This window comes from Miniopterus natalensis, chromosome 1, assembly GCF_054644295.1.
Source record: "Miniopterus natalensis isolate mMinNat1 chromosome 1, mMinNat1.hap1, whole genome shotgun sequence".
Taxonomy (NCBI): Eukaryota; Metazoa; Chordata; class Mammalia; order Chiroptera; family Miniopteridae; genus Miniopterus; species Miniopterus natalensis.
The window spans coordinates 68,841,113-68,863,949 of record NC_142081.1 but is presented as its reverse complement, the minus strand read 5'-3'; the positions used below and the strand labels follow the sequence as shown (position 1 = coordinate 68,863,949).

General features: G+C 45.7%; 3 protein-coding genes across 4 annotated transcripts in view; 2 read left to right on the top strand and 1 right to left on the bottom strand.

Annotated features, from left to right (window-relative positions):
- The first annotated feature begins 1,575 nt into the window (after positions 1–1,575).
- PPP1R3E (protein phosphatase 1 regulatory subunit 3E) lies at positions 1,576–6,716 on the top strand. Its single transcript, XM_087822961.1, has 2 exons — positions 1,576–1,992; positions 2,258–6,716. Exons 1-2 carry the CDS (start codon positions 1,576–1,578, stop codon positions 2,678–2,680), a joined length of 840 nt encoding a protein of 279 aa, XP_087679087.1. The 3' UTR covers positions 2,681–6,716.
- A 5,860-nt stretch (positions 6,717–12,576) lies between these two features.
- Positions 12,577–20,392, top strand: HOMEZ (homeobox and leucine zipper encoding). 2 transcript variants are annotated; one of them, XM_016205826.2, is made up of 2 exons: positions 12,577–12,723; positions 17,661–20,392. In XM_016205826.2, the coding sequence occupies exons 1-2, from the start codon at positions 12,684–12,686 to the stop codon at positions 19,259–19,261; spliced, it is 1,641 nt and encodes a 546-aa protein (XP_016061312.2). In that variant the 5' UTR covers positions 12,577–12,683; the 3' UTR covers positions 19,262–20,392. The 2 variants fall into 2 exon arrangements, with proteins under 2 accessions (XP_016061312.2, XP_016061313.2); XM_016205827.2 differs by lacking the exon at positions 12,577–12,723 and adding an exon at positions 14,265–14,402.
- Positions 18,658–22,837, bottom strand: part of RNF212B (ring finger protein 212B) — a 31,156-nt gene continuing 26,976 nt past the window's right edge. The window contains exon 15 of the mRNA XM_016205825.2: positions 18,658–21,651. Within this exon, the coding sequence (XP_016061311.2) occupies positions 21,586–21,651 (66 nt within the window). The 3' untranslated portion in view covers positions 18,658–21,585. The remainder of the gene's footprint in view (positions 21,652–22,837) is intronic.

Here is a 22,837-nt window from a genome sequence, read left to right as displayed (position 1 = left end):
CTTTAAAAATTAGTCTTGGCTAAATAGCATTGCTGTGGTTATTACAATAGCATGGCTGGTGTTAAAATGCAAACAGGAATGGATTGCACAATATTAAGATAGTATATATCTCAGTTTATTTCCAATTTAGTCACTAGTGATTTTATAGTTAAACTCTCCTGTTTTAAATTTAGAGATTTCATTTCTATTCTAAGAGTCTCCATATTTCAATACTCTGAAGATGTTAAGTATTACCACTGAATGTTTTAATCTTATCTAACCAGTTAAATAAGAAAGTGGACTCTAGAGCCAGACTGCTGAAGTTCTAATCCCAGCTCCCCAATTATTATCTATGTGACCCTGGGAAAGAGTCCTTGCCCCTCTCTCCACTGATATTCTCATCTGTAAAATAGCCATAATAATACTCCCTGCTCCTGTGATGGCTGTACTATATGAGTTAATGTTTGTAAAACTCTTACTACCATATCCAGCACATTGTAAGTGCTATATAAGATCCGTAGGTAAGTTAGGAAAAAAAAATAAACAAAACTTCACATGCTTTTTCACTAACAATGAAAAAAATGAAGAAAACCGCCAGCTCTGTGGAAACAGAACCCTACAGCCCCAGCTTCAAGAGAGCGTGTGCTTATTCATTCAATAATTTGAGTGCCTACTATGTGATGAAACTGACTATGAATCAGACACAGCCTCAGTCATCAAAGGGCTTACAGTCTGGTTAGAGATCAGAACTCTAATCCACTTTTTTACAGATGAGAACACTGAGGTCCAGAGAAGTTTGCCTTGCTCAAGATCACGCAGCTAAATAGCACCAGTGGTGAGACCCAAACCTATGTCTTTCTACGACTCTCAGTCCAGAACTCTTTCCAATGGGCCATCAGCTCTTGTGAGCACATCTCAGCTTCTATTTGAGACTCTATCTAGTTTTCATGACCTTCCTTTCTTTGCACCCACTTCCACTCCGCTCCCAAACCTGGAGCCTAAGGTTTAGAAAAAAAAACGGTAAGCCCTTAAGAAAAAGTCACACGCTGAGCGTTTTGGACCATCCCCTGCAAGAAAAGGAAACGTTACTCTTTACATCCTGCGTTAACTCTTCCAACACGGTTGAGGCCATTTTTTTAAAAAAATGGTAGAGCGGTCTCACTCAGGACCGAAAGGGTGGAGTCCCCGCCCCCTGGTGCAGCAGCAGCAACGGCGGCACAGAAGACAGATGCGGAGCCACCTGTCAGAGAGCTGGGGGCGGGGGCGGGGGCCGGGGCCCGGGCGGGGGCCTCGAAGGTCCGGAGACCGGAGGGTGTGCGCGGCGGAGCGCACGCTCAGAGCAAACAGCTTGCAGAAGACAGATGATCCGCTAAAACCCTGGGAGCTGACAGCCAGAGGGAGGGAACAGTAGTCACGGAACTGAGGCAGAACTACGGGAGGTAGAGGATCCTGGAGGTGACTGCAAGGAGAGTACGCAACGCGAGGAACGGCTGAAGCGGCCCGGGCGGCTTCTGCGTGGACTCCCGGCGGGCTAGCCATTGGGAGGGAGGGTAACGCGGCGGCGGGGCGGGCGGGCCCCGCGGAGCTGCGGGTGCTATGTCTCGCGAGCGGCCCCCCCGCACCGACATCCCCCGCAACCTAAGCTTCATCGCCGCGCTGACAGAGCGAGCCTACTACCGCAGCCAGCGGCCCAGCCTAGAGGAGGAGCCGGAGGAGGAGCCAGGAGAGGGCGGGACGCGCCTCCGGGCCCGATCCCGCGCTCACGCTTCGAACCGGGGCCGCCGGGCTCGCTCCGCACCCGCCGGAGGCGGCGGGGCCCGGGCGCCCCGGAGCCGCAGCCCCGACACCCGCAAGAGAGTGCGTTTCGCTGACGCGTTGGGGCTCGAGCTGGCCGTGGTGCGCCGCTTCCGCCCCGGAGAGCTGCCCCGGGTACCCCGCCACGTGCAGGTCCAGCTGCAGAGGGACGCCCTCCGCCACTTCGCTCCGTGTCAGCCCCGCGCCCGCGGCCTCCAGGTAGGCTGCAGAGGCGTGCCTCTTCCCCAGGACTTCCCATCCTTGCCGCGGCGGGCGTGGGGGAGTAAGTTTATGAAGGAATATCCATCTTCACCCTCAACCCCGGCCTTGCTCGCTTAGTGCCCTTTTGGCCGGGGGCTCTAGGGTCGGGCTGGGACCCCAGGGTCGGGCTTGGATTGGCCCAGTTCCTCGCCTTGACCCCTCCTCCTGTCTCTGCCCTCTAGTCCCCGAGCCTCTGTCCTCCCTCTCCCTCTTTCGTTCCCAGGAGGCGCGCGCCGCCCTGGAGCCGGCCAGCGAGCCCGGCTTCGCCGCCCGTTTGCAAGCGCAGCGCATCTGCCTGGAACGCGCCGAGGCGGGCCCGCTGGGCGTGGCCGGGAGCGCGCGCGTGCTGGACCTGGCCTTCGAGAAGCGCGTGAGCGTGCGCTGGAGCGCCGACGGCTGGCGGAGCCAACGCGAGGCGCCCGCCGCCTACGCCGGCCCCGCCCCGGCCCCGCCGCGCGCCGACCGCTTCGCCTTCCGTCTGCCCGCGCCGCCCATTGGGGGCGCCCTGCTTTTCGCCTTGCGCTACCGCGTGACGGGCCACGAGTTCTGGGACAACAACGACGGCCGGGACTACGCTCTACGCGGGCCCGAGCACCCTGGCAGTAGCGGGACCCCGGAGCCGCAGGGCTGGATCCACTTTATCTGAGACGCCGGAGGCCGGCTGCGGAAATACCAGAGGCTGCGGGGACTGCGGGAGCCCGAAGATTTGGCGGGGAGGAACCAGAGAAGCCGAGTTTGGCGAGTTGTACTAGAGAGTCAAGTGGGGGAGAAATGAAAGCGGTGTGGAAGTGGGTGGAATCGAAGTGTGTGAGATAAGGTGGAGAACACCAGTAGGACCTTAGTAAAAGGATCCCAAGGCCTAAGGAAAGGAGACCGGAAAGGGTGCTGGAAGCATTAGAAAAAAGCAAAAAAATAGTGATGATGGTGACGTTCTCTTCCGTGAGTGGGCGCTGGGAGAAAGACTTGCAGGCCTAGGCAGTCGAAGGATAAGGTACCTTTTTGGGATTGAGGAGGTATTTTGTGTCAAGTCGTTTAGATTGCTGGCTCATTCCCTTTTTTTTCCCAACTTTGCCACCTCAGGTCCCCCAGCCCTGCCCATCCTAGCTTTAACTCAGCCATAATTGCCTTGCTGAAGTCCCAGGAACTTGGCCATTGCTCCCTAGTCCCTGGCATTATGACAGGATTCCTTTGTCACCCCTGATTGTCCCTGGCGTCGGTCTCTGTGAACTGCCTGGGTGATGGCAGATAGCAGTCAGAGCTCCTTCCTCCAGCCTCCTGGCAGCCCTAGGGGTTAAAAGGAAGGCAAAAAACTCCAGGCCTGTCCTTGTGGCCAAATGTAGCACCTAAAGGGCTGGTACACTCAGGGGCTTCCAGGAAAATGCCAGCTTTACCTTTCTGGGGTGCCTTCTAATGACTTATAAGCACTTTATGAACTCTATTTATCAAGGGACAGTGAATCACAAGAATTGCTATTCTGCTTTGCTTCAGAAGACAAGGAAATCACTGACTAGCTGTATAACTTTGGGCAAGTTTCTTCACCTCTCTGGGGCCCAGTTTCCCCCTGGGAAATTGGATTTGGGTTAGGTGATCTCTTACAGGCCCTTTTTGCTTTAACATTTTATGATCCGTGAGTGGCACAGTGTAGATTAGAAGCCACATTCTCCAACCTACAGTTGGAGTGCTCTAGTTCAGAACACACAGACCCCTAGCCTTTGGTTGGGACTGAGGATGGGTCCTTCACAGCCCAGGAAGCATCCTCAAACCAGCCTGCAACCTCCGTATTCAGGTCTCAAACCACAGCCCATCCTCTGCCCTTGCTTTTTGCTCTGGCCCCAGCCTGGGTTCTCTGAGACAGCTTTGAAGAGGTATATCTCTCGGGGAAAATTATGCTTGGGGTCCCAAAGATGAAAGAAAACAATATTAGGGGCTCTCTTGAGAAAGGATTATGGGTATAAGAAAGGGAAAGCATTTCAAACGAAGAATCAAAACAACTTGAAAATTAGATGGCACCAGAAGATGGCAGTCTGCTCCACATCCTGAGCAAGCTGAAATGGGAAAGCTGGACTTTTACCCATTCACATTCATGCCTTACGTTTCTCCTCATGGTTAACCTCTGCTAGTTATTTTTCTTTTCCTCTTACCCTGTTCTAAGCTCTTTGCTTTTCTCTTTTCTTGTCCCTCTCTCATCACTTTCATCTTTCTTTTAGCATATGGGGTATTTACCTTCATTTTCTCTGTTTCCATTTGCCTCCCTCTCATCCTTGTTCATTTTGCTCTCCCTTCTCCCTCCAGAAGGGGTAGAAAACCTGCTTTTTCTTCAAAACTATGGTTGGTCCTCCTTCCTCCCTCAGGTTCCTTCTTGACAGTCTTCTAAAGGGAGAAGAGGGAAAAGAAGCAGTTTCTGGTGCAGATGAAGAAAGCTCCCAGGTAACCAGCTCCCCACCCCCTTTTCTATCTGCTACTGATTTCTCAAAGAACATTTTCCGGAACTGCCTTTTCCTTGTCAGTAAGAGAGAGAGTGCATGGGCATGTACCCGTACATGGGGCTTTTTACCATGCCTATCCTGTCCAAAGCCTTAATCCTTTGAAGAAAGATGGCTGAAAGAGAGCAACCCTGAGTCATTCCTCAAATGCCCATTTAAACATCATCCTTCTGGTGAAGAAAACAGTTTCATGCATTTTATGGATCACCTTCAGGTCAAAGTTCCAGCAGAGTGAAAGAGAAACTGTACTGGAAACCACCAAGCAACATACTTATTAGTCATCAATAAAGAACCCAAGAGAGTATACTGGAGAGACAGATTGGGTCGAGGCTCAGTGTTTAGTAATCTCTTGCTTAATGTGTATGTGTACTGTTATGTTGTATTAACAGTTGTAGTAGCTCACATTTACTTATCTACTAAAATCTGGTGTCTTGCATGCGTTATAATATTATCCCTGTTTTAGAGATAGGAAACAGCTCAGAAAAACTCAGTAGTTTGTTCAAGATCACACAGCTAGTAAATGGCAGAGCTACGATTATGAACCCAGGAAATCTCCAGAGCCTCTATGTGTAACCATAATGTTATATTTTTTCCTTTAAAAACAAAATTAAAAACCTTGCCATATATTCTCTCTTATTGGGGGGGAACACACCACAGTTTCTAATTGTGCTCTGCTTTCCCATCCTCCCAGTCTCCTGAGTGGCTTGGAGAAGGTAAAGCTCTGAGGGTCCCAAGCTTCATCTCCTTCCAGGAGTTTGCTGCTGTCTCCTGTGCTAGTGTCCCAGCTCTGCAGGATCAGCAAGGGACCAATCCACCTGCCTGCTAGAGAAGTTAGAACCCATTTGAATCCATATAATGGGATTCTCCCCTGATCCTTAGCCAACCCTCCATAGCTGCTGGTATGCCAAGCCCCTTTACACCCCTCCACCCCCACCCCCACTAGCCTTGAATAGGCCAGTTACCTAAACTTTCTGCTAGAAGGATCCCTAAGACAATTGCAGGATGCTTTGTGTGCTTGGGCCCTCTCTGAGAGCCCAGGTATTAGTGCATAAATGCAAGCTGGTTGGGGGCAGGGAACCAAGGATAATCCATTGTTTTCTGTAAGAAGCACTATGGCTCACTCATGCTCCCCGTTCTCAACTTTATAGACCCAGCACATGAGTCTCCTGGTTCTTCCCATATAGAGCTGCCCCAGGGCCTGGAGTAAGCTGATAGTCTGATATGATTTGGGAAACACTAGGAGTGTTAGGCATTGTGATGGAGACTTTCCTCTAAAGGCTGATGACTATATGAACAGGAGCAATTTACAATATAATATGTCACTTGTGGGCCAGGAAGTGCTGTAAGAGGAACTTAACCATGGTGAGGGGCTTGGGTCCATGAAGCAACACAGCAGGAACATTGTTGCCCTTTCCTCTCAGCCAGACCTCACATGTCTGATAGCCTTCCTCCTTTATCTTTGTTTCTCCTTATGAATGTTGCTCATCATTTCTCTTCATAATAAACCCTAATTCCTCAACTTCCCAATCTAACTCTCACATTCCTTGCTTCTAAGTTCCTATATTTCTCTGGAGCTCCTCTGGATCCTTGTAATCCACAGGTCATAGAAACAGAGACCTGAAAAAAGGCTTGTCTTTAGAGATCATTGGGTCCCGGCTCCTGTACAGATGGGGACATAGGTTCAGAGATGAAAAGTAACTCCAGTGGGGTCAAAGAATTTTTGTTTGTTTTTTGTTAATCCTCACCCGAGGATATTTTTTCCCTTAATTGTTAAAGTGGGACGGAGGAAGGGAGAGAGAGAGAAACATCAATGTGAAGGAGACCTTGGCCAGTTGCCTCTTGCACCCACCCTGATCAAACCTGCAACCCAGTTATGAGCCCTTGACCAGGAATTGAGCCTGCGACACCCCCACCCTCCCCCACCCCCAGTGCTGAGGCCGACTCTCCAACAACTGAACCACACCAGCCAGGGCAAAGAATTTTTTTTTTTAGTACAGCTCAGGACAGACAGGGCTTAAGCCCAGGCCTCTTGACCACATCCCATTCCCAGGCTATGAACCAGGCCTCTGCACAGTCAGACCCATAATTTTTCATGGCAAGAGATAGTATCAGAAATGTTTCTTTTTTAAAAATACATATTTTTATTGATTTCAAAGAGGAAAGGAGAGGGAGAGAGAGAAACATCAATGATGAGAGAGTCATTGATCAGCTGCCTAGCCCACAACCCAGGCATGTGCCCTGACCAGGAATCAAACCCTAATCGCCTGGATCCTAGGTTGATGCTCAACCGCTGAGCCACACCTGGTTGGGCAGAAATGTTTCATTTTCTGCTACTAGTATCCATTCCCTTCCTCATCCAGGCCTAAGGAGAAACAAAAGGAACTGGTAGTTTTCTCAGTGTCCCCATCCTTGGCACTTTTTTTGGTAATATTACTAAAGAAAAGTTGCTAAAAAGATTGCATAATCCACCCATTAATAGCTAACCTGGATAGGAAAGGGAAGTTTGCCCAGTGAATTTCCCCCAAACCACTGTTTTCATCAGGCCCAGAGCCTTCCCACCCCCTTCAGAGTGCAGCCCTATTCACTGGGCCCCAAACCTGTTCAGCTTCCTCATACACTGACCCTCCCTTCTGGATAAAAGACCTCGTGTTTGAAATAAAGTTGAAATGTGAAAAGAACATATCACTAGATACTGGGAAGTATTGTTTGTTTTGGGCTGAGAATGGCAAGAGACCCAGAAGCCAATTTCCTGGTCATCTTGTGTATTGTTTTCCTAATGTTTTTATTGATCTTAGAGACTGGAAGGGAGAGGGAGAGGGAGAGAAACATCAATGATGAGAATCATTGATCGGCTGCCTCCTACTGGGTGTTGAGCCTGCAACCCGGGTTTTGACCTAACCATGACCTAGTTCATAGGTAGATGCCCAACCATTGAGCAACACTGGCCAGCTGGTCATCTCATTTCTTTTTCTTTTTTTTCTTTTTTAAAATATATCTTTATTGGTTTCAGTGAGAGGAAAGGAGAGGGAGAGAGAGATAGAAACATCAATGATGAGTCATTGGTCAAGCCCACAACCCGGGCATGTGCCCTGACCAGGAATTGAACCCTGATCGCCTGGATCCTAGGTCGACATTCAACCACTGAGCCACGCCTGGCTGGGCGTCATCTCATTTCTTAAAAGTCCTGTTCCCTGTCTTCCTGAGTCCTCTGGCTATGCAAAAGTTGTGTGGGAAGGGATTGGGCTACCCAGGTATACAACACCTTAATAGTCCCACCACCATTTGGGGTAGTAGTGGGAAAAGTTATCAAGGTCCAGTGCTTTAGTTTCCTAGCACACAGCACCAGCTGCTGGTGCCATCAAAGGGAACAGCTTGGGTAGCAGTCCCGTGTCTTCGCTTGGGTGGGAGCTATTTTTCCTTAAGGGGGCAACCCAAGTTACATTCTGCTTCCTAAGCACTGGAAAGAAGAGCAAAGCCCTCTTCCCTATCAAGGGCAACCCTAAAGCCAAAGATGAGAAATATGACAGGGAGAAAAAGCAGGGACCTCTGTCTAATCCAGAATGGGGCAATAGAAACATATTAAAGGGAGGCATCCTTGAAAAAGGTGAAGTTCTAGCATAGTATTGATGAAAAAATCCAATTACCCACTAAGCAATGAGACAATGTTCTTAGTAGAGAAGCTCTAGCTGAGAATAATCAGATGCCTCCTCATTACATCATAATAGCCAAGTTGTGATGTCACTGCAGAGTAGTATGTGTAAGTGAAACTACATATGCTAAAGAGGAGTCAACATGAGGAGCAGACATCCAAGGAGAGGTAAGTGGACGCTTTCCAGGGGTTCACACCATGGCTTTTTGCCTAGGGTCCCTCTGTAGCCCTAATGTCTTTCCAGACTTTTTACATCTTAGTCTGGCAGTGGGTCTGTCTGAACCCTTTCTTCCACAAACTCCTTCATTGCAACTTTTGCTATCCCAAATCCTCAATACTTGCAGTTCTGACGTGTCAGCTCTCAGCTCTGGTATTTCTTGGGAATAACACAGCAGGGTTCTCCTAAATAGGCAGAAACTCACTATCTCCATTTGGTTAATCCCAGGGAAGATCAAACTTTTGGAACTTTTTTTTTTTTTAAACATATCTTTATTGATTTCAGAGAGAGGAAAGGAGAGGGAGACAGAGAGAGACAGAAACATCAATGATGAGAAAGGCATTGATCGAGCCCACAACCCGGGCATGTGCCGTGACCGGGAATCAAACCCCAATCTCCTGGATCCCAGGTCGATGCTCAACCACTGAGCCATGCCTGGCCGGGCTTGGAACTTTTTAAAGGAAAATATGTTGGGCACAAAAGAATATATAATGAGAAAAGATGAACAAATTACAATTTTTAAAAAGCTAAAATCACAAAGCTAAATAAATTTTAAAACTACCTGGCAAACCTATTTTTTCCCCTACAATTTTGTTTTTGGCTGCATGCTCTTTGATAGCATTTTCATGATTATACTTAATGTTTTCTATAAAGTGTAGAAAGGTAATTCAGTCTTCTGCATGATCACTTAAAAATTAATAATAGGAATATTTCACCACACCTTGTAAGTGAGAATGTCATAGTTTTTAGGACTTTTGTCAAACTTGGGAAAAACTATCAAGTTTCTTTGGTATGTGTGGTGTAAGATTTTGGAGCATTTCAAATTTACAATGTCATATACATTAAGTTCTCAATGTGTTGACAGGTGCTGCAACTTTAAGCGGAACAAGGTATAATAAAACCAACTTTACCATAGGCTAATTGACATAAACAAGGAAGTTCCTTTGGCACCTCATCATTATAGCAAAATGACGTTAAACAACTCATTATTCAAGGACCTGGTATACTCTGAATTGTTGACATTAGTAATATTGGAAGCTATATGTATTAATTTTTTAGGGGTGCCATAAATTACTACAGACTGGCTTAAACAACACAAATACACAGTTCTAGAAGTCTGAGATCAAGGTGTCAGGAGGGTTGATTGCATTCTGAGGTTCCTCTCTCCTTGGCTTATAGATAGTCATTTTCTTTCTATGTCTTCATGTGGTCTTTCCTATGTGCATATCTGTGTTCAAATTTCCTATTATAAAGACACCAGTCATCTTGGATTAGGACTCACCTCAAAGGCCTATTTTAATTTAATTACCTCTTTATAGACCTCATCTCTGAAAACATATTCTGAAGTATTGGGTGTTAGGACTAACATTACAAATTTTTTTGGAGGGGGACACAGTTCAACCCATAACACTATACCTACTTTTTATTCACAGAAGTAATTGCAAACCACAGATGTATACCTACAAAACCCAAACTAAGTGTATCCCAAACAATTTCCTTAGCCAATCCCCAAATGCCCAAGGCCCTTCCAGTTATACCTGACAGAATGGAAAGTGTGATAGAAGGAAAGTCAGAAAGGAAAGAAACATCAGTCTTAACCAATTGTGATGCCCGGAGGCACCCAGGGAAACTAAGGGAGGCCTCAACCTGATACCGGGGTCCAGGTCTTTGTCAAGGAACAAGAAAGCATTCAAGAATGTGAAAGATTTAGCAAACCATAGTAAATTTATTAAAGCGATAGTATGCACTTGAGAAGTGAGAGTGGGCGACCTCGGAGAGCTAGAAGCTCCAATGGGGTCTTGGTGGAAGGTTTTTACTAAGCGTGGGCAAGGGGTAGATAGGGTGGTCCTCTGCCTCAAACACTGGTGGGGTGACTGCCAACACAGCTTGTCCTTAACCCTCTTTTCTAGATAGCGATTTTTTTTTTTTTTTGTCCTCTCAATTACAGGAAATTGGGGAGGGGGAAGAGGAGGAACAGTTGGTCAATGAAGGTCATGTCTGCAATGTTCCAGCCAAGACAAAAAATAGGAGGGGAGGGGTAGAGTTTGAGGCCTTTGCCCCCCCCTTTTTTTTGCCTCAATTGCAGTTTAAGTATTTTTTTCAAATTTTACAAAAATCTATGGCCAGGTTAACACATTGCTGGGGCTCCTCCAGTGCTTTGGAAGTAGTCTGTGAAACTTATCTTCCTAAGCTAGAGAGGGTAAATGCACCTCTGGTCAGTCCTCCTAATGCCTGAGCCATGCAAAGGGAGACAGGATTTTTACCAACTATGCGGGGTTAACCTTTCTACCATGAGAACAACATGATGAATCCCCACTCTTCAGCACTAGTCCCTGTTAGAGCTACGAGGATTATTGTCTTGCTAAAGGTGGGACCCTCACTTTTCTGATATTGTCAGCCTCTAGCTCTCTCCCATTCCCCCACCCAGTCCACTCCATCTTCTAAAGCTTTAGCTTGAAACCCACACAAAAGACGGAGACATCAGCCTGTGCTCCAGAACTGGGGCAGAGGAGTTTCTTCTCCTTTCCTTGGGTTTTCCCTCTCCTAAGTCTGTCTTTGATTCTGCTCCTGGCTCCTGACAATGGGAGCGAGTGTCTTTCTGAGACAAGAAAGGTGGCTGAGTTCTTCACCAATCATAACTCCAAGCCTGTGATTAGTGATGCCCAAGTGATTGATTGAACCCTTCAGGGTCAGGCACTAAATTCCCACAGACAGTTCTTTCCTGACTTTCCAGCCAAACAAGTCTCATTGTTTGGATTATGAGAGGATGACCACTCCACTGAAAACTGAGGGCTGCTAGCTTCTAAAATGTTTCACTTTTCCCTTCCTTCATTACATACAAATAATTGGGGCACTGTAATGGTCTGGTTGAGGAGGTCTGTATATACCACCAGCCCTAGCTTAAACCCTGAGGGATCAAAATCTTCTAACTCTAAAGGTGAGTATATACGGGCGAGGCCAAAGTAGGTTTACAGTTGAGTACATGAAACAGTTTGTTCTTGTATTATTTATTAATTGTATTATTTTCCATACAAACAACTGTAAACCTACTTTGGCCGTACCCTGTGTGTCTTTCTGTTGCTTACTCCTACGTATTTGCAGAATACTAACTTGAAGGACACGGGGCTGGCTCTTAGGAGTTGAGATTGTTACTAAATGTAATGAAGGAGAGCAGGGAGGCAGGGGCAAGTACAGGGCCAGCAGCAGAAAATAGGGCTATAAAGTGATCTGAACTGGCAAAAGAGACTTTTTCAAAGACCTGCATAAGGACCGGAGAGTCACTTCAGAAAGTACTGTTACCAAGTTCTAGTGGGAAGACTGAGAATCCTAACTATACAAACTTTTGTCCCAGAACTTCGGGGTGTGTGGAATACTGCATTGGCGGAAAGCCCATTTTATTGTCATCTTGTTTTTTGGTGGGGTTTTTTTTTTTTTTTTTTTGATGGTGAAAATCAAAGTCCCAAATATGAGGCAGAGCTCCGGGTGTTTACTACGCGCGGGGAGGGGACCTGGGACCTGTTAGGTCCCAATGAGGTGACGCCTCCGGCGCGTTTTTGGGAACACCTGTCTGGCGCCAGCTGAACCCGGGAAGCAAAAGGTGCCGCGCTCCTAGTATCCTCCTCGTCTTTCCGGGTGGCAAGATACTGGCTCCATCTCGAGAGCAAGTTCCAGGTTCCTCTAGGCGCTTCATTTCCAGTGACGCTGCTGACGGCGGTCGTCCCCTGGGCTGGGAAGGCGCGGCCCGCGTGTGAGGCTGTTGCGGAGATGCTGAAAAGGTCTTCCTTAGGAGGAAACAAATGGGAAGTAGTTGTTGGCAGTTTGGACAGTTCGGCAAAGTGCTGTGAACTCCTTGGGGAATTCCGAGAGGAACAAGGCCCCGCGTATTCCGAAGGTCCGGCGCCGCTAGGTCGAGGGTGGGGGTAGATTCCCTGGCCCCGGAGGAGGACATCTTCCCTGCCCCACGCACCCAATAGCCACCCCGGCTGAGGCCCACGCAGCCAATAGCCGGCTTCAGCCGAGGCCCACGCAGCCAATGGCAAGGCCAGTGTGTTCCTCCGGTACCCGCCTGCCTGCGTCCACGAATCGGGACCCGGGCCACCTTGGTACCGCCCCACCCATCCGCCCCGCCTCCAACTCGCTGGAGCAGGGCCGGGCTAGGCGGGCGCGCTCTCGGGGGCGGGAGGGGCATTCCTGGTCCCGACCCTCCGCGCGGGTGGGCTCGGAGCAGGCCGCACCGGGCGGGAACCCCACTTCCACCCCGGAGGCCCCCCTGCCCTTTCTCCCCCTTTCCCCCCGGCCCATGGTGCGAGGCTGGGAGCCGCCGCCCGGGCCGGACCGCGGTGAGTGATCCCCAGCCCCTCCGACTTCCCCTCCCAGCCCCTGTATTATGATCTCCGACCTACGGAGCCCTATCCCCGCGCGGGGGGCAGAATTCCAGTTTCGAACTCGCCGGGTTCTCTCCTTTCTCCTATGGACTTTTTGGTTCCTTGTTGTAACTGGGGGAGGGCGAGTGGGTGTGTAGGGAGGAGGGGAAGGCTGGATTGGGACGCCCTTGGCGAGGGGAGGATTGAGATTCGCTTGATCCCTGGGGCTCATCGCCCCAAGTGCAGCAACTTTTTGTTCTCTGACCCAGTTTGGAGCCTTCTAGACTGCCTGTGAAATGGAGGCTAGGAGAAACGTTTCCTTCCCAGACCGCCCTCCTCCCCATGACTACCTCCTGGCGACCTCAACACACGTACAGAAACCAACCTGGTCTTACTGCTGGGGAGCATTGGCCTTTGGGAATGGAAGGTTTAGGAGAAACTGCCCCTTCTGACCCAGCTGTACTCAGAAAACCGACCGGGAAAGTAAGGACCCGAGTCCTCAGAGAGGTTCCTGGTGTTGCGTCCAATTCTGAGACTTCTAAACTGAAAGACTGAAGCTGAGACCTGTTTATAATAAGTAAGGTGGCCCCAGATCAGATCCTTTATCATATAAACTACCTTTTCACCATACATGTGAAGTCCTTTTATATGATGAGGATAGGTAGATGGCAGTAACGGGAAAAATAGATAAGCCAGTTAAAGTTGGGGATTTTTAAAATGATGCGTACATATCTAAGCATTGTCATTAAAAGTATGTTTTTCACCACTCTTTTGGGGTAGTCCCCAAGTTTGTGTAAATCTGCTGATTGGAGTTCTTAATTGTCTTTCTGGAATAAACTACACAAGCAAATCTCAAATGTGGCTGCACCCTGAGAACTTTTTAAAACTAATGATGCCTGGGCCCCAGTCCAGACTAAGTAAAAATTAGAGGGTGCCCGGCTTTAAGTTTCCCAGGCAATTCTAGTGTGCAATCTAATACCGGAGCCCCTGCCTCTCATCATGTATGATTTTCAGTTTTGGTTTCTTTAGAGTGAGAACTTGAACACTTTTGAAGAAAACTGAATGCAGAATCCTTTTGCGATTTTTTAAAGTCCCCTGCCCCTCAAGTCTTTTACAGTTACCTTGCCTACTCCCAACTCAACAGTTTTTAAAATGTATACTCCTTTGTATTATGTCTCTCATAGCAACCATTTTGAATACACTAATATTTCATAGGTTTATGTAATGTTTAATTACATTATTATATAAATACAGAAAACAGGCATAAGCAGGTTTGGAATCATACATAACTGCCCAAGTATACAGGGCAGCTGAAGGAAGCAGATGATTTTGGCATACTAGACAAGTAGCCTACCAGCCTCTGGCATCCAGGGCACTATGGATATTGGTCATATAATCCAGTGGGTCAGTGAAGCCAGGCTCCTGGCTCAGTTGAACACCCCTCCCACTCTCTCTAGCTAATATCACCAATACCCACTTACTTAAATTCTCTTGAGTCTTCCATCCACTCTTTCCATCCATTCACATCAAGCTGTTTGTTCCTCTTTAAGCAGTTACCACCATTGCATTTATTAACTTGGGAGAACATTAAACAGAGGTTCTTCTGCTGGACTTCTGAGCAGCCAGTGAACCCCATCAGATTATATATATAATGTGTAAGTGTGAATGTTTATTTGGGGGTGGAGTATCCATAACTTTCATCTGATTTGAAAAGAGGGTCATGATCTAAAAAGTTGAGAAGCACATTAAGTTGAATATCACTAAAAGTCCTTGAAGGCCCTTAAAACTGTCATCAAAACACATTTCAGTCAGTACTTCTTTTCTGAATAAAGATTTAGGGAATTTAGCAGGATCATAGCTAGTCTCTAGAACTGTCTCCTGCTTTAACCATAAGCCTCAGCTGAAACCTCTTTTTTCCTAGGATTGTGTGAATACCTAGCCTGGAAGCTTAAGGTAGCTCATTCTTTTCTGCCACCTGCCCAGGGATATGGAAAGCCCAAAGGGAAAGAAGGGTGATATCCTGACTCTGGTTTTTATTAGTGACTTTAAGTAGCTGTAGGGCATATCTGGCATATTTAATAAGAATACAAATTTAGTAATTATTCAGAATTGATAATCCCACCATCACTGTCACCTCTGCCTGTAGAAGTCATTTCTGCAGCTTTGATTCCTTCCCCCACCCCCCTTCCCTTTCCAAATGCAGGCACAAGTCACTGTAGTGTCTTCCTTGTGGTTTTGATCACTGTAGGATCTACCCTTCTTGTTATAGTTCTCATGAACCACTCGAGTTGTAGTTTCTTTCTATTTCAAAGCCAGATTCTTCCAGGGAAGTACCCAGCTATACAGCTTTGGCTTAAGTTAAGCCACCATTCTGTATTAGGAACTCTTGCATAATTGGAAAACTGGATGTATACAGTATACCAAATGGTATTTGCATTACTGCATGTTACACTAAAGTATCAAGAAGATGCTATGAGAATCTGAGCAAACCACATAAATGAAAGCAAAATGCTTCCTTCTAGGCTTATAGCTGTGCCTGCCTTATTTCCTGTCTGGCAATCTTCATCCTCATAATGGACTGCTTTATTCCTTATGCTACATTTTTCTCATATCCAAAGTATTACTGTGTCCTTAAGAGCAGGACACAAGATTGTAGGAGTGAGGGTGAATTAAAAAAAAAAAAAAAAAAAAAAAGTCACAAATAAGGTTAAGTAGATGTCAAGTGTTGCATTCATAAAGTATTCTCTAGCTTTGGTTTGGTGGTATTCCTGGGGGTTAGATGTGACCGTGCAAGCAATTCCTCACAGGGCACTCAACTGTCTGGGATGTACCTGGAGGGTAAAAGTAGAGCTACCACACTGGCAATTCCCCTGGCAATCAAAAAGGATTTATAGCCAAGTTACGGAATCAATTCTCCTAAAGCAGTGGTTTTCATACTTTTTTAAAACAGCAAAATCCTTTCTGGAATTATATCAAACTTTCAAAATATAAGAAGTATAAAATCACACATAATTTTCCTCTTGTGCTTGTTATTAGGACTCTGAAAAAACAGATTTTAAACAGTGATTTTAAAGGATTCAGTCTTTGCCTCACTTCCCGTATTGTCTAGGAGGAGCATTACCTTATATTGGAATCACCCAAAGAGGCTGAAGTAATGATAAAAGCTGCTATTTATTGAGCCTTGTTCTAGGCATAATGTCAAGTGCACTTTTTCATCTAGTCATAAACTTGTGAGGTAGATATTGTTATGACCTCTCTTTTTTCTAAAGCTTAGAGGGTTACATAACTTGCCCAAGTACAAGCAGCACTCTAGGAAGTGGTGGTGCTTCGATTAATCTCAAATTTGCTTCACTCTAGAATTCCACCTCTAACAGCAGCTTTGGACCCTGCCTACACATGATGTCTAGCACATAGTAGTTGCTCAGTAAAAATAGCTTTATATATGCCCAGCACTGTCTCCATTTTTACACATGAGGAAACAGGCTCATTTAAGTTCAGTAACTTTTGCCCAAGAGCACATAGCTGGTGGCAGAACTGAGGTTCAAACTGCAGATTGGCCTTATTCAAGAATCACGCTTCTACCCACTTTGCCATACTGCCTCCATTTACCCTCATAAGGCTCTCTTCAATATATATTGCCTTTAGAATCTGCATGGGCTTCATTTAAGCTTTGCTTGTTAAAGGGAATGGTGATAATAAAATGCTTCTGAACTTTTCTAATCATCATATAAAATCCCTCATTACCCTGCTCTACTTGTAACTTTTTAGTCTGGAGATTTTTCTCAATTCATCTTGTAGTATTTGCATAAGAATCCCGTCCCATCTTTAACTTATTAGAAGTAATATTTGTCTCTAAAACCCACACAGGGAACTGAATTAAAATTCAGTCAACAAGATTAACCTGGGGAATAACTGGAGCAGGTATTTCTGGAATGAAGCATGTGGAGGGGATATTCCTGCAGTCCCCACACCCAGGACCAGTAGTGCTGCTGGGTGGCTTGCAGGACCTGCTTACAATTTATGAACCTTCCCACCTGGGCCAGAGAAGAAAGCTGGCCTGAAGAGTTAAGAGCGGCAGGCCTTCCGCCCTGTATGAAGGGGGCTGTTAAATTCTGAGGGAGTTCTCTAGGCTCCCTGGAGAGAGACCAAGCCGTTGGAAGAGACAAAGGCTGGGGGGAGGGGATAACCTTTGTTCTGAAGATGACTTGGGGGAAGGAAACATTCCCCTCTTTACCCTCATGGGGGTGGGGGGTGGGTAAGCCCCATTTGACCCAGATATCTGACCTATCTCATCCTACTGAGAGAAAAACTAAAGCTATCAGGTTTGGATTTTGGGCTTAAAGGTACTATCTCTCTCCCTTTCCCCAACACTCCATCTCCAAGAAGGGAAAGGAAAAGGGCTTGGGATTGGGCAGAGGAACAGTGCTGTCCTACCTTCTAGATTTTCATATGTTGTATTTCCAAACCATCTCCACATTCTTGAGATAATAAATTGTTAGGAGCTAACGCATTTGTAACAAGATCACTGTTCCTCTTGTTTTTGTGGTTGAGTCTTTATTTTGTGACTCTTATTCCATGAACTTGGTGAAGTAAATTCAATTGGAAAGGTAAAGGCTTTATAAGGATGTTTTCCTTCCTAACATCTAAAGACATATTTTCATCTTGGTGAAAACAGTCACTAGTCATGTGACTTGGGATAATTGTGGACTTTTTTTTCATACAATGGGAAATTTAGCAGGCTCTGACTCACAGGGTTATGAAAGTAAACGAGAAACTGTTAGAGCATTTTAAAAGCAAACCAGCACAGTACACATAGAAAGTTGATTGTTTTGGAGTACAACATTTTGTTAGAAATTGAGTAATGGGCCAAAAGAGGAACCCTAATGACTGAGATGTTCCTCTTCTTCTTACAGCTATCTCTGAAGGGCACAAATCTGAAAGCGGGATGCCTCCTAATAAAGAGGCCAGCAGTCTTAATACCTCCGCTGCGGGGCTCATCTGCCTCCCTCCAATCTCTGAGGAGCTCCAGCTTGTGTGGACCCAAGCAGCACAGACCAGTGAGCTGGATGGCAATGAACACCTGCTACAAACCTTCAGCTACTTTCCCTATCCCAGTCTGGCAGACATTGCCCTTCTCTGCCTACGCTATGGACTGCAGATGGAAAAAGTCAAGACTTGGTTCATGGCCCAGCGCCTCCGCTGTGGCATTAGCTGGTCATCTGAAGAAATAGAAGAGACTCGAGCCCGAGTGGTCTATCACAGGGATCAACTCCATTTCAAATCCCTTCTCTCTTTTACTCATCATGCAGGGCGGCCCCCAGAGGAGGTGCCTCCTCCAGTGCCACCTCCAGAGCAAGTTAGTCTTGGAATAGTGCCCCTGACTCTTAGTGAGCCCACCCAGGTGAAAGGATTGAAGGTAGAGCCTGGCGATCCCTCAGAGCCAGTGAGTCACCAGAAAACAAAGGAGTCTCTGATAGCACCTGGCAGTGGGGCATTCTCCCACCAATCAGAATTTTGGCAGGATCCTCAAAGCAGTGGCCTCTCTAAGGAACAGGCAGGCAGGGGTCCCAAACAGTCACATGGCCTAGGTACTGCTTCCTGGAACCGCTCCACAGCTGTCCATCAGCCACAAACTCGGGATAAACCCCCACCAATATCATTACTTGCCAGTAGTTGTAAGCAGGGGTCAGCATGTAATGTAACTTCTTCTTCCTCTACCTCTTCTTCCTCTTTCCAGGTACTGGCTAATGGAATCACAGTCACCTCTAAACCCCTCCAGCCACTGGGCTGTCTCCCGCAGCCACTCTCACCCAATGAACAGGCTCTACCCATACATGTGGAGCCAGCCTGGCCCCAGAGGCTAAGGCCTAACTCAGTACTAGGTAGGGTTGGCCCTGCAGAATACCTTTCCCCAGATACCCAACGCCAGCGAAAGACAAAGCGCAAAACCAAAGAGCAGTTGGCTATCCTCAAATCGTTTTTTTTACAGTGCCAATGGGCACGGCGTGAGGACTACCATAAATTAGAACAGATCACTGGTTTACCTCGGCCTGAGATTATTCAGTGGTTTGGTGACACACGCTATGCCTTGAAGCATGGGCAACTAAAATGGTTTCGGGACAACGCAGTACCTGGTGCCCCTAGTTTCCAGGATCCAGCAATTCCCACACCATCACCTTCAACCCGCTCCTTGAATGAATGGGCTGAGACACCACCTCTGCCGATGCCTCCACCTCCACCGGATATACAGCCCTTGGAGAGGTACTGGGCAGCCCACCAACAGCTACGGGAAAGTGATGTCCCTCAACTGAGTGAGGCATCAAGGCTTAGCACACAACAGGTACTGGATTGGTTTGATTCTCGATTACCTGAGCCAGCTGAGGTGGTAGTTTGTCTAGATGAAGAGGAAGAGGAGGAGGAGGAAGAACTGCCAGAGGACGATGAAGATGAGGAGGACGACGATGACGACAGCGATGATGATGATGATGATGATGATGTGATCATACAGGACTGAATGGGGGCTATGGGAGGGGCAGTCTGTTACTAAAAGACAACCAACTTAGTAACTGTTTAAACAAAGAAACCACATTTTTAAAGTTACCTTGTGGCAAAGAACTGAAAAGCGTTGTGTTCTTGAGGCTGGGGGAAAGGTGGATGTTGTGAGGGTGGACCAGGGAGGATGATCATAAGGCACAAAGTGAAGTGGGGATTGAATGGGCAGAAATCAGGCCTAAGCCTCAATGAAGATTGCTAAGGACTGGGTCCAGACTATGGGCTGGGTAAAGGCTTTTGCTCTCATGTGCTGTTGTTTTCCCTTAGTGTACTACAGAGAGGCCTGACTTTAGTCCCATGTCTTTAGGAGGATTGGAAAGAAGGTGTAAAGAATTTTTGATTGAATTGGTTCCAGTGCATCCCCTAGTCCCACCATTTTTCCTGGAATATAAGGCTGCCTTGCACCTCTCCTTTCCTCTGAGCACAAGTCCATGCATAATGCAGCTAAGAATCTCAGTATGTCCCAGTCTCACAAATATTTCAACTCTTCCTCATACCAACTCTATATGTTTTACCGATTTCATTGAATTGCACAGGAAGCAGAATGTTTTTTCCTATACTGAGACCACTTTGCCTTGTACCTTTTTATCTCTTTCCAAAATCCCCATTCTCTTCACTATGTCTCAGGGTAAGTCTTCCCCAAGGAGCTTGTGAAAAAGTTTAATAACTGGGTGGAGAATAAATTAGACTGGATATTTATTGGAGGTGGGAATTAGGAGAGATGTCCTTTTAAAAAAGTAGAATTAGATTACAGGAGGGTAGAGGAAAGGGGATGGTTTCTACTGTTCAGAGGACTGCAAGTAGGTTTTTCAGGTTTGGTTTTACAAGCCTGATACTCCTTCCTAACTTGACAGACTGATTTTTCATCTTTCTGGTGTTGGTTCAATTTGTATCCAGAAAAGAGACTTCCCTCTCTTTATAGGATCTGTCTTGGGGACAGAGGGATCATGGTCTTTAACTGAATTTATTGACGTTTAAGAATGGTTTTCATCAGCTGGGGTCAGATATAATGATGTCATCTAGAAATAAGAGTGGAAGCTCCAATGTGCTAGAATAATAAAAAAGCCAAAAATAAAATTGTTTCTCTCCTCTACTTTGCCACTTCTATGGTTTAGAGATTAAGTAGCCAAATACATTAACATTCTGATTTAGTATACATTTTATTTATATTTGAAGCAGCAAGATATATTGAGGTAAATTAAAAGAACTTTGCCCTGGCCAGGTAGCTCAGTTGGTTAGAGCATTATCCTGCTACACCAAGGTTGCAGGTTCAGTCCCCAGTCAGGGCACATACAAGAATCAACGAATGAATGCATAAGTAAGTAGAACAGCAAATCAGTGTTTCTCTCAAATCAAATAATAAAAAAGAACAATAACTTTGAAAGGCAACAGATCAGTATCACTAGGAAGATTGTTTCCTGCACCTGCTATAGCACAGGCTCTTGCTCAGGAGTTGAGGTGTGCCTGGAAATGCCTTTAAAAATAAATTTTAGCGTTCCAGAAAGGGTAATGGGATTTTAGTTCAGCTACAAGGTCATTCCCAAGACCTAATTTATTTCTGGCAGAGGCTTGCTATCTTTAGTTTTTTTTCAATATTTTTGCTTAAGGCCTGCCTGCTCACGGCCTACCCATGTAATTCCTCATTTCTACCCCTTAGTACCCAAAGAAGAATAAATATTTGATCTCAGTGGTAGTGTTCTTTACCCATTCCACCATTCTAGAGCTTGTAATACCAGCAGAGTTGCAGTAGCAAAAAAGGACATCCTCTTTATTGCATTATCTATGTACTTTTAGTAAGCAGAATGTCTGTCTCCAACTATTATCAGACAGAAAGGAAAATCAACATATTTCATAATAACCAGGCATAGAGAAAACAACAGGCAAACAGAAAGTATCAAATTGGGACAGGGAGAATTGTTGCTTGTTAACATTGGCAATAGGAGAATATATCCAAAACTAAAAAATGAAATCTAGAAGTAAAACACAGTTATGAGTACATTACCCCCACACCCAAGGGTGACAAGAAATGTTTTAATAACTTTTGTTTCAAGTTGTAGGAAATAAGAGAGCTACCTGTCTTGTGGGAGAAATGTAATCTTCTGGAAGCACTAGCCTTATGCAAGACCTAACCACTTTCCAAGGAGGTGATACAGGGTGTATATGGTAAAGATCAAGAGAAAATAGTGAACCAAGCAGGGGTACATTTTCTAAGGCCATCACGCCCAATGGGTATCAGATGCTAATCTGTCCTTCAGCTGTATGTACAAATCAGACCTTGACGATGATCTATCTGGGAGTGGTCCATGCTTCTCTCCCCCTCGCTAATCCCATCTGCCTTTGTTGGTAGAGAGTCTGCAGCAGAAGAGAAAAGGCAGATATGGGTGTTTATAACCAAAAGGACAAGTAAGGCGCTCTCAAGCCATTTTATGAAATTTATCAGGACAGTAAACCACCACTATTGCTTTCCCATAGTTTTCTCCATTGTGTGCTAACTAACTTCCAAACTAAGATTTGAGACATCTAGTGTATCAAAGGCTTTGTTGCTACTTATGAAACTGATATTTCAGTGGTTTCTGGTGATAAGATAGACTACTTGAAAATAAAACTATTTTTGGAAGACCTGGAACATAATACTACCATACCCACAGATGATTACCAGAGAGGCAAAAGTCTCATGCCTCCAGGGAGGTGGCACTTTCTTCAATAACTTTTTAAAAAACTTTACTATGAAAATTTTCAAAACAACAACATTAAAGTAGAGTAGCATAATGAACTCACATGTACCCATCACCCAATTTAAACAAAGAACTCATGGCCCACTTTTCATTTCTACTCTCACGGCCCCTCTCTACTAGATTATACTAAAGCAAAACTCAGATAATCATTTAACTTCTTATCTATTAATATTTTAGTATGTATCTTCAAAAGATAAGACTATTTTTTTAATAATATAACCACAATAGCATTATACCTACAAAAAACCCCTATTAACTCCTTAAAATCAAATGTCCAACAGGTATTAAATTTTCAACTTTTTCACAAATGGTTTTTTACAGTTAGGGCCCATATCTTTGTAGATGGCTTATATGGCTCAAGTCTTCTCATCTGTAGGTTAATCCCTCCATTTGTGAGGATCTTAGAGAAGGATGTTACTTTCCCAGTATTGCCTCTTAGGGTGTAGGCCCTAATTTCTTGCTGAGTGAAATAAAGGGAACTTTGAAATATGAGGCCAAAATATTTACCTACCTTAGTATGTCCCTGGGGTCACCAGGCTTGGTATGGAGAAAGGGCTTAAATATCCTCACAACCAAGCCATAAAAGTTAACTTAAAAGTCAAGACGAGTTTTCATTGAATAGAGCTCCTTAACAAACCTCTTCTCGATCCCATGCCATTTTCCCCTTGTTGCCTGGATCAGAATCACAGTCCCATAAATTTATAAAACATTATTCTGGCTATCTCAGGAGAAATAAACATGGGTTTTCCTAGTTCCAGCAGTACCTCTATGCAAAAGATGTATTCCATTGAGAATACTTTATT

Coding starts and splice junctions, on each gene's coding strand:
- PPP1R3E (XM_087822961.1), top strand. CDS start 1,576: ATGTCTCGCGAGCGGCCCCCCCGCACCGACATCCCCCGCAACCTAAGC. Junction 1,993..2,257: donor CCCGCGCCCGCGGCCTCCAG/GTAGGCTGCAGA, acceptor TTTCGTTCCCAG/GAGGCGCGCGCCGCCCTGGA.
- HOMEZ (XM_016205826.2), top strand. CDS start 12,684: ATGGTGCGAGGCTGGGAGCCGCCGCCCGGGCCGGACCGCG. Junction 12,724..17,660: donor GCCGCCCGGGCCGGACCGCG/GTGAGTGATCCC, acceptor TTCTTCTTACAG/CTATCTCTGAAGGGCACAAA.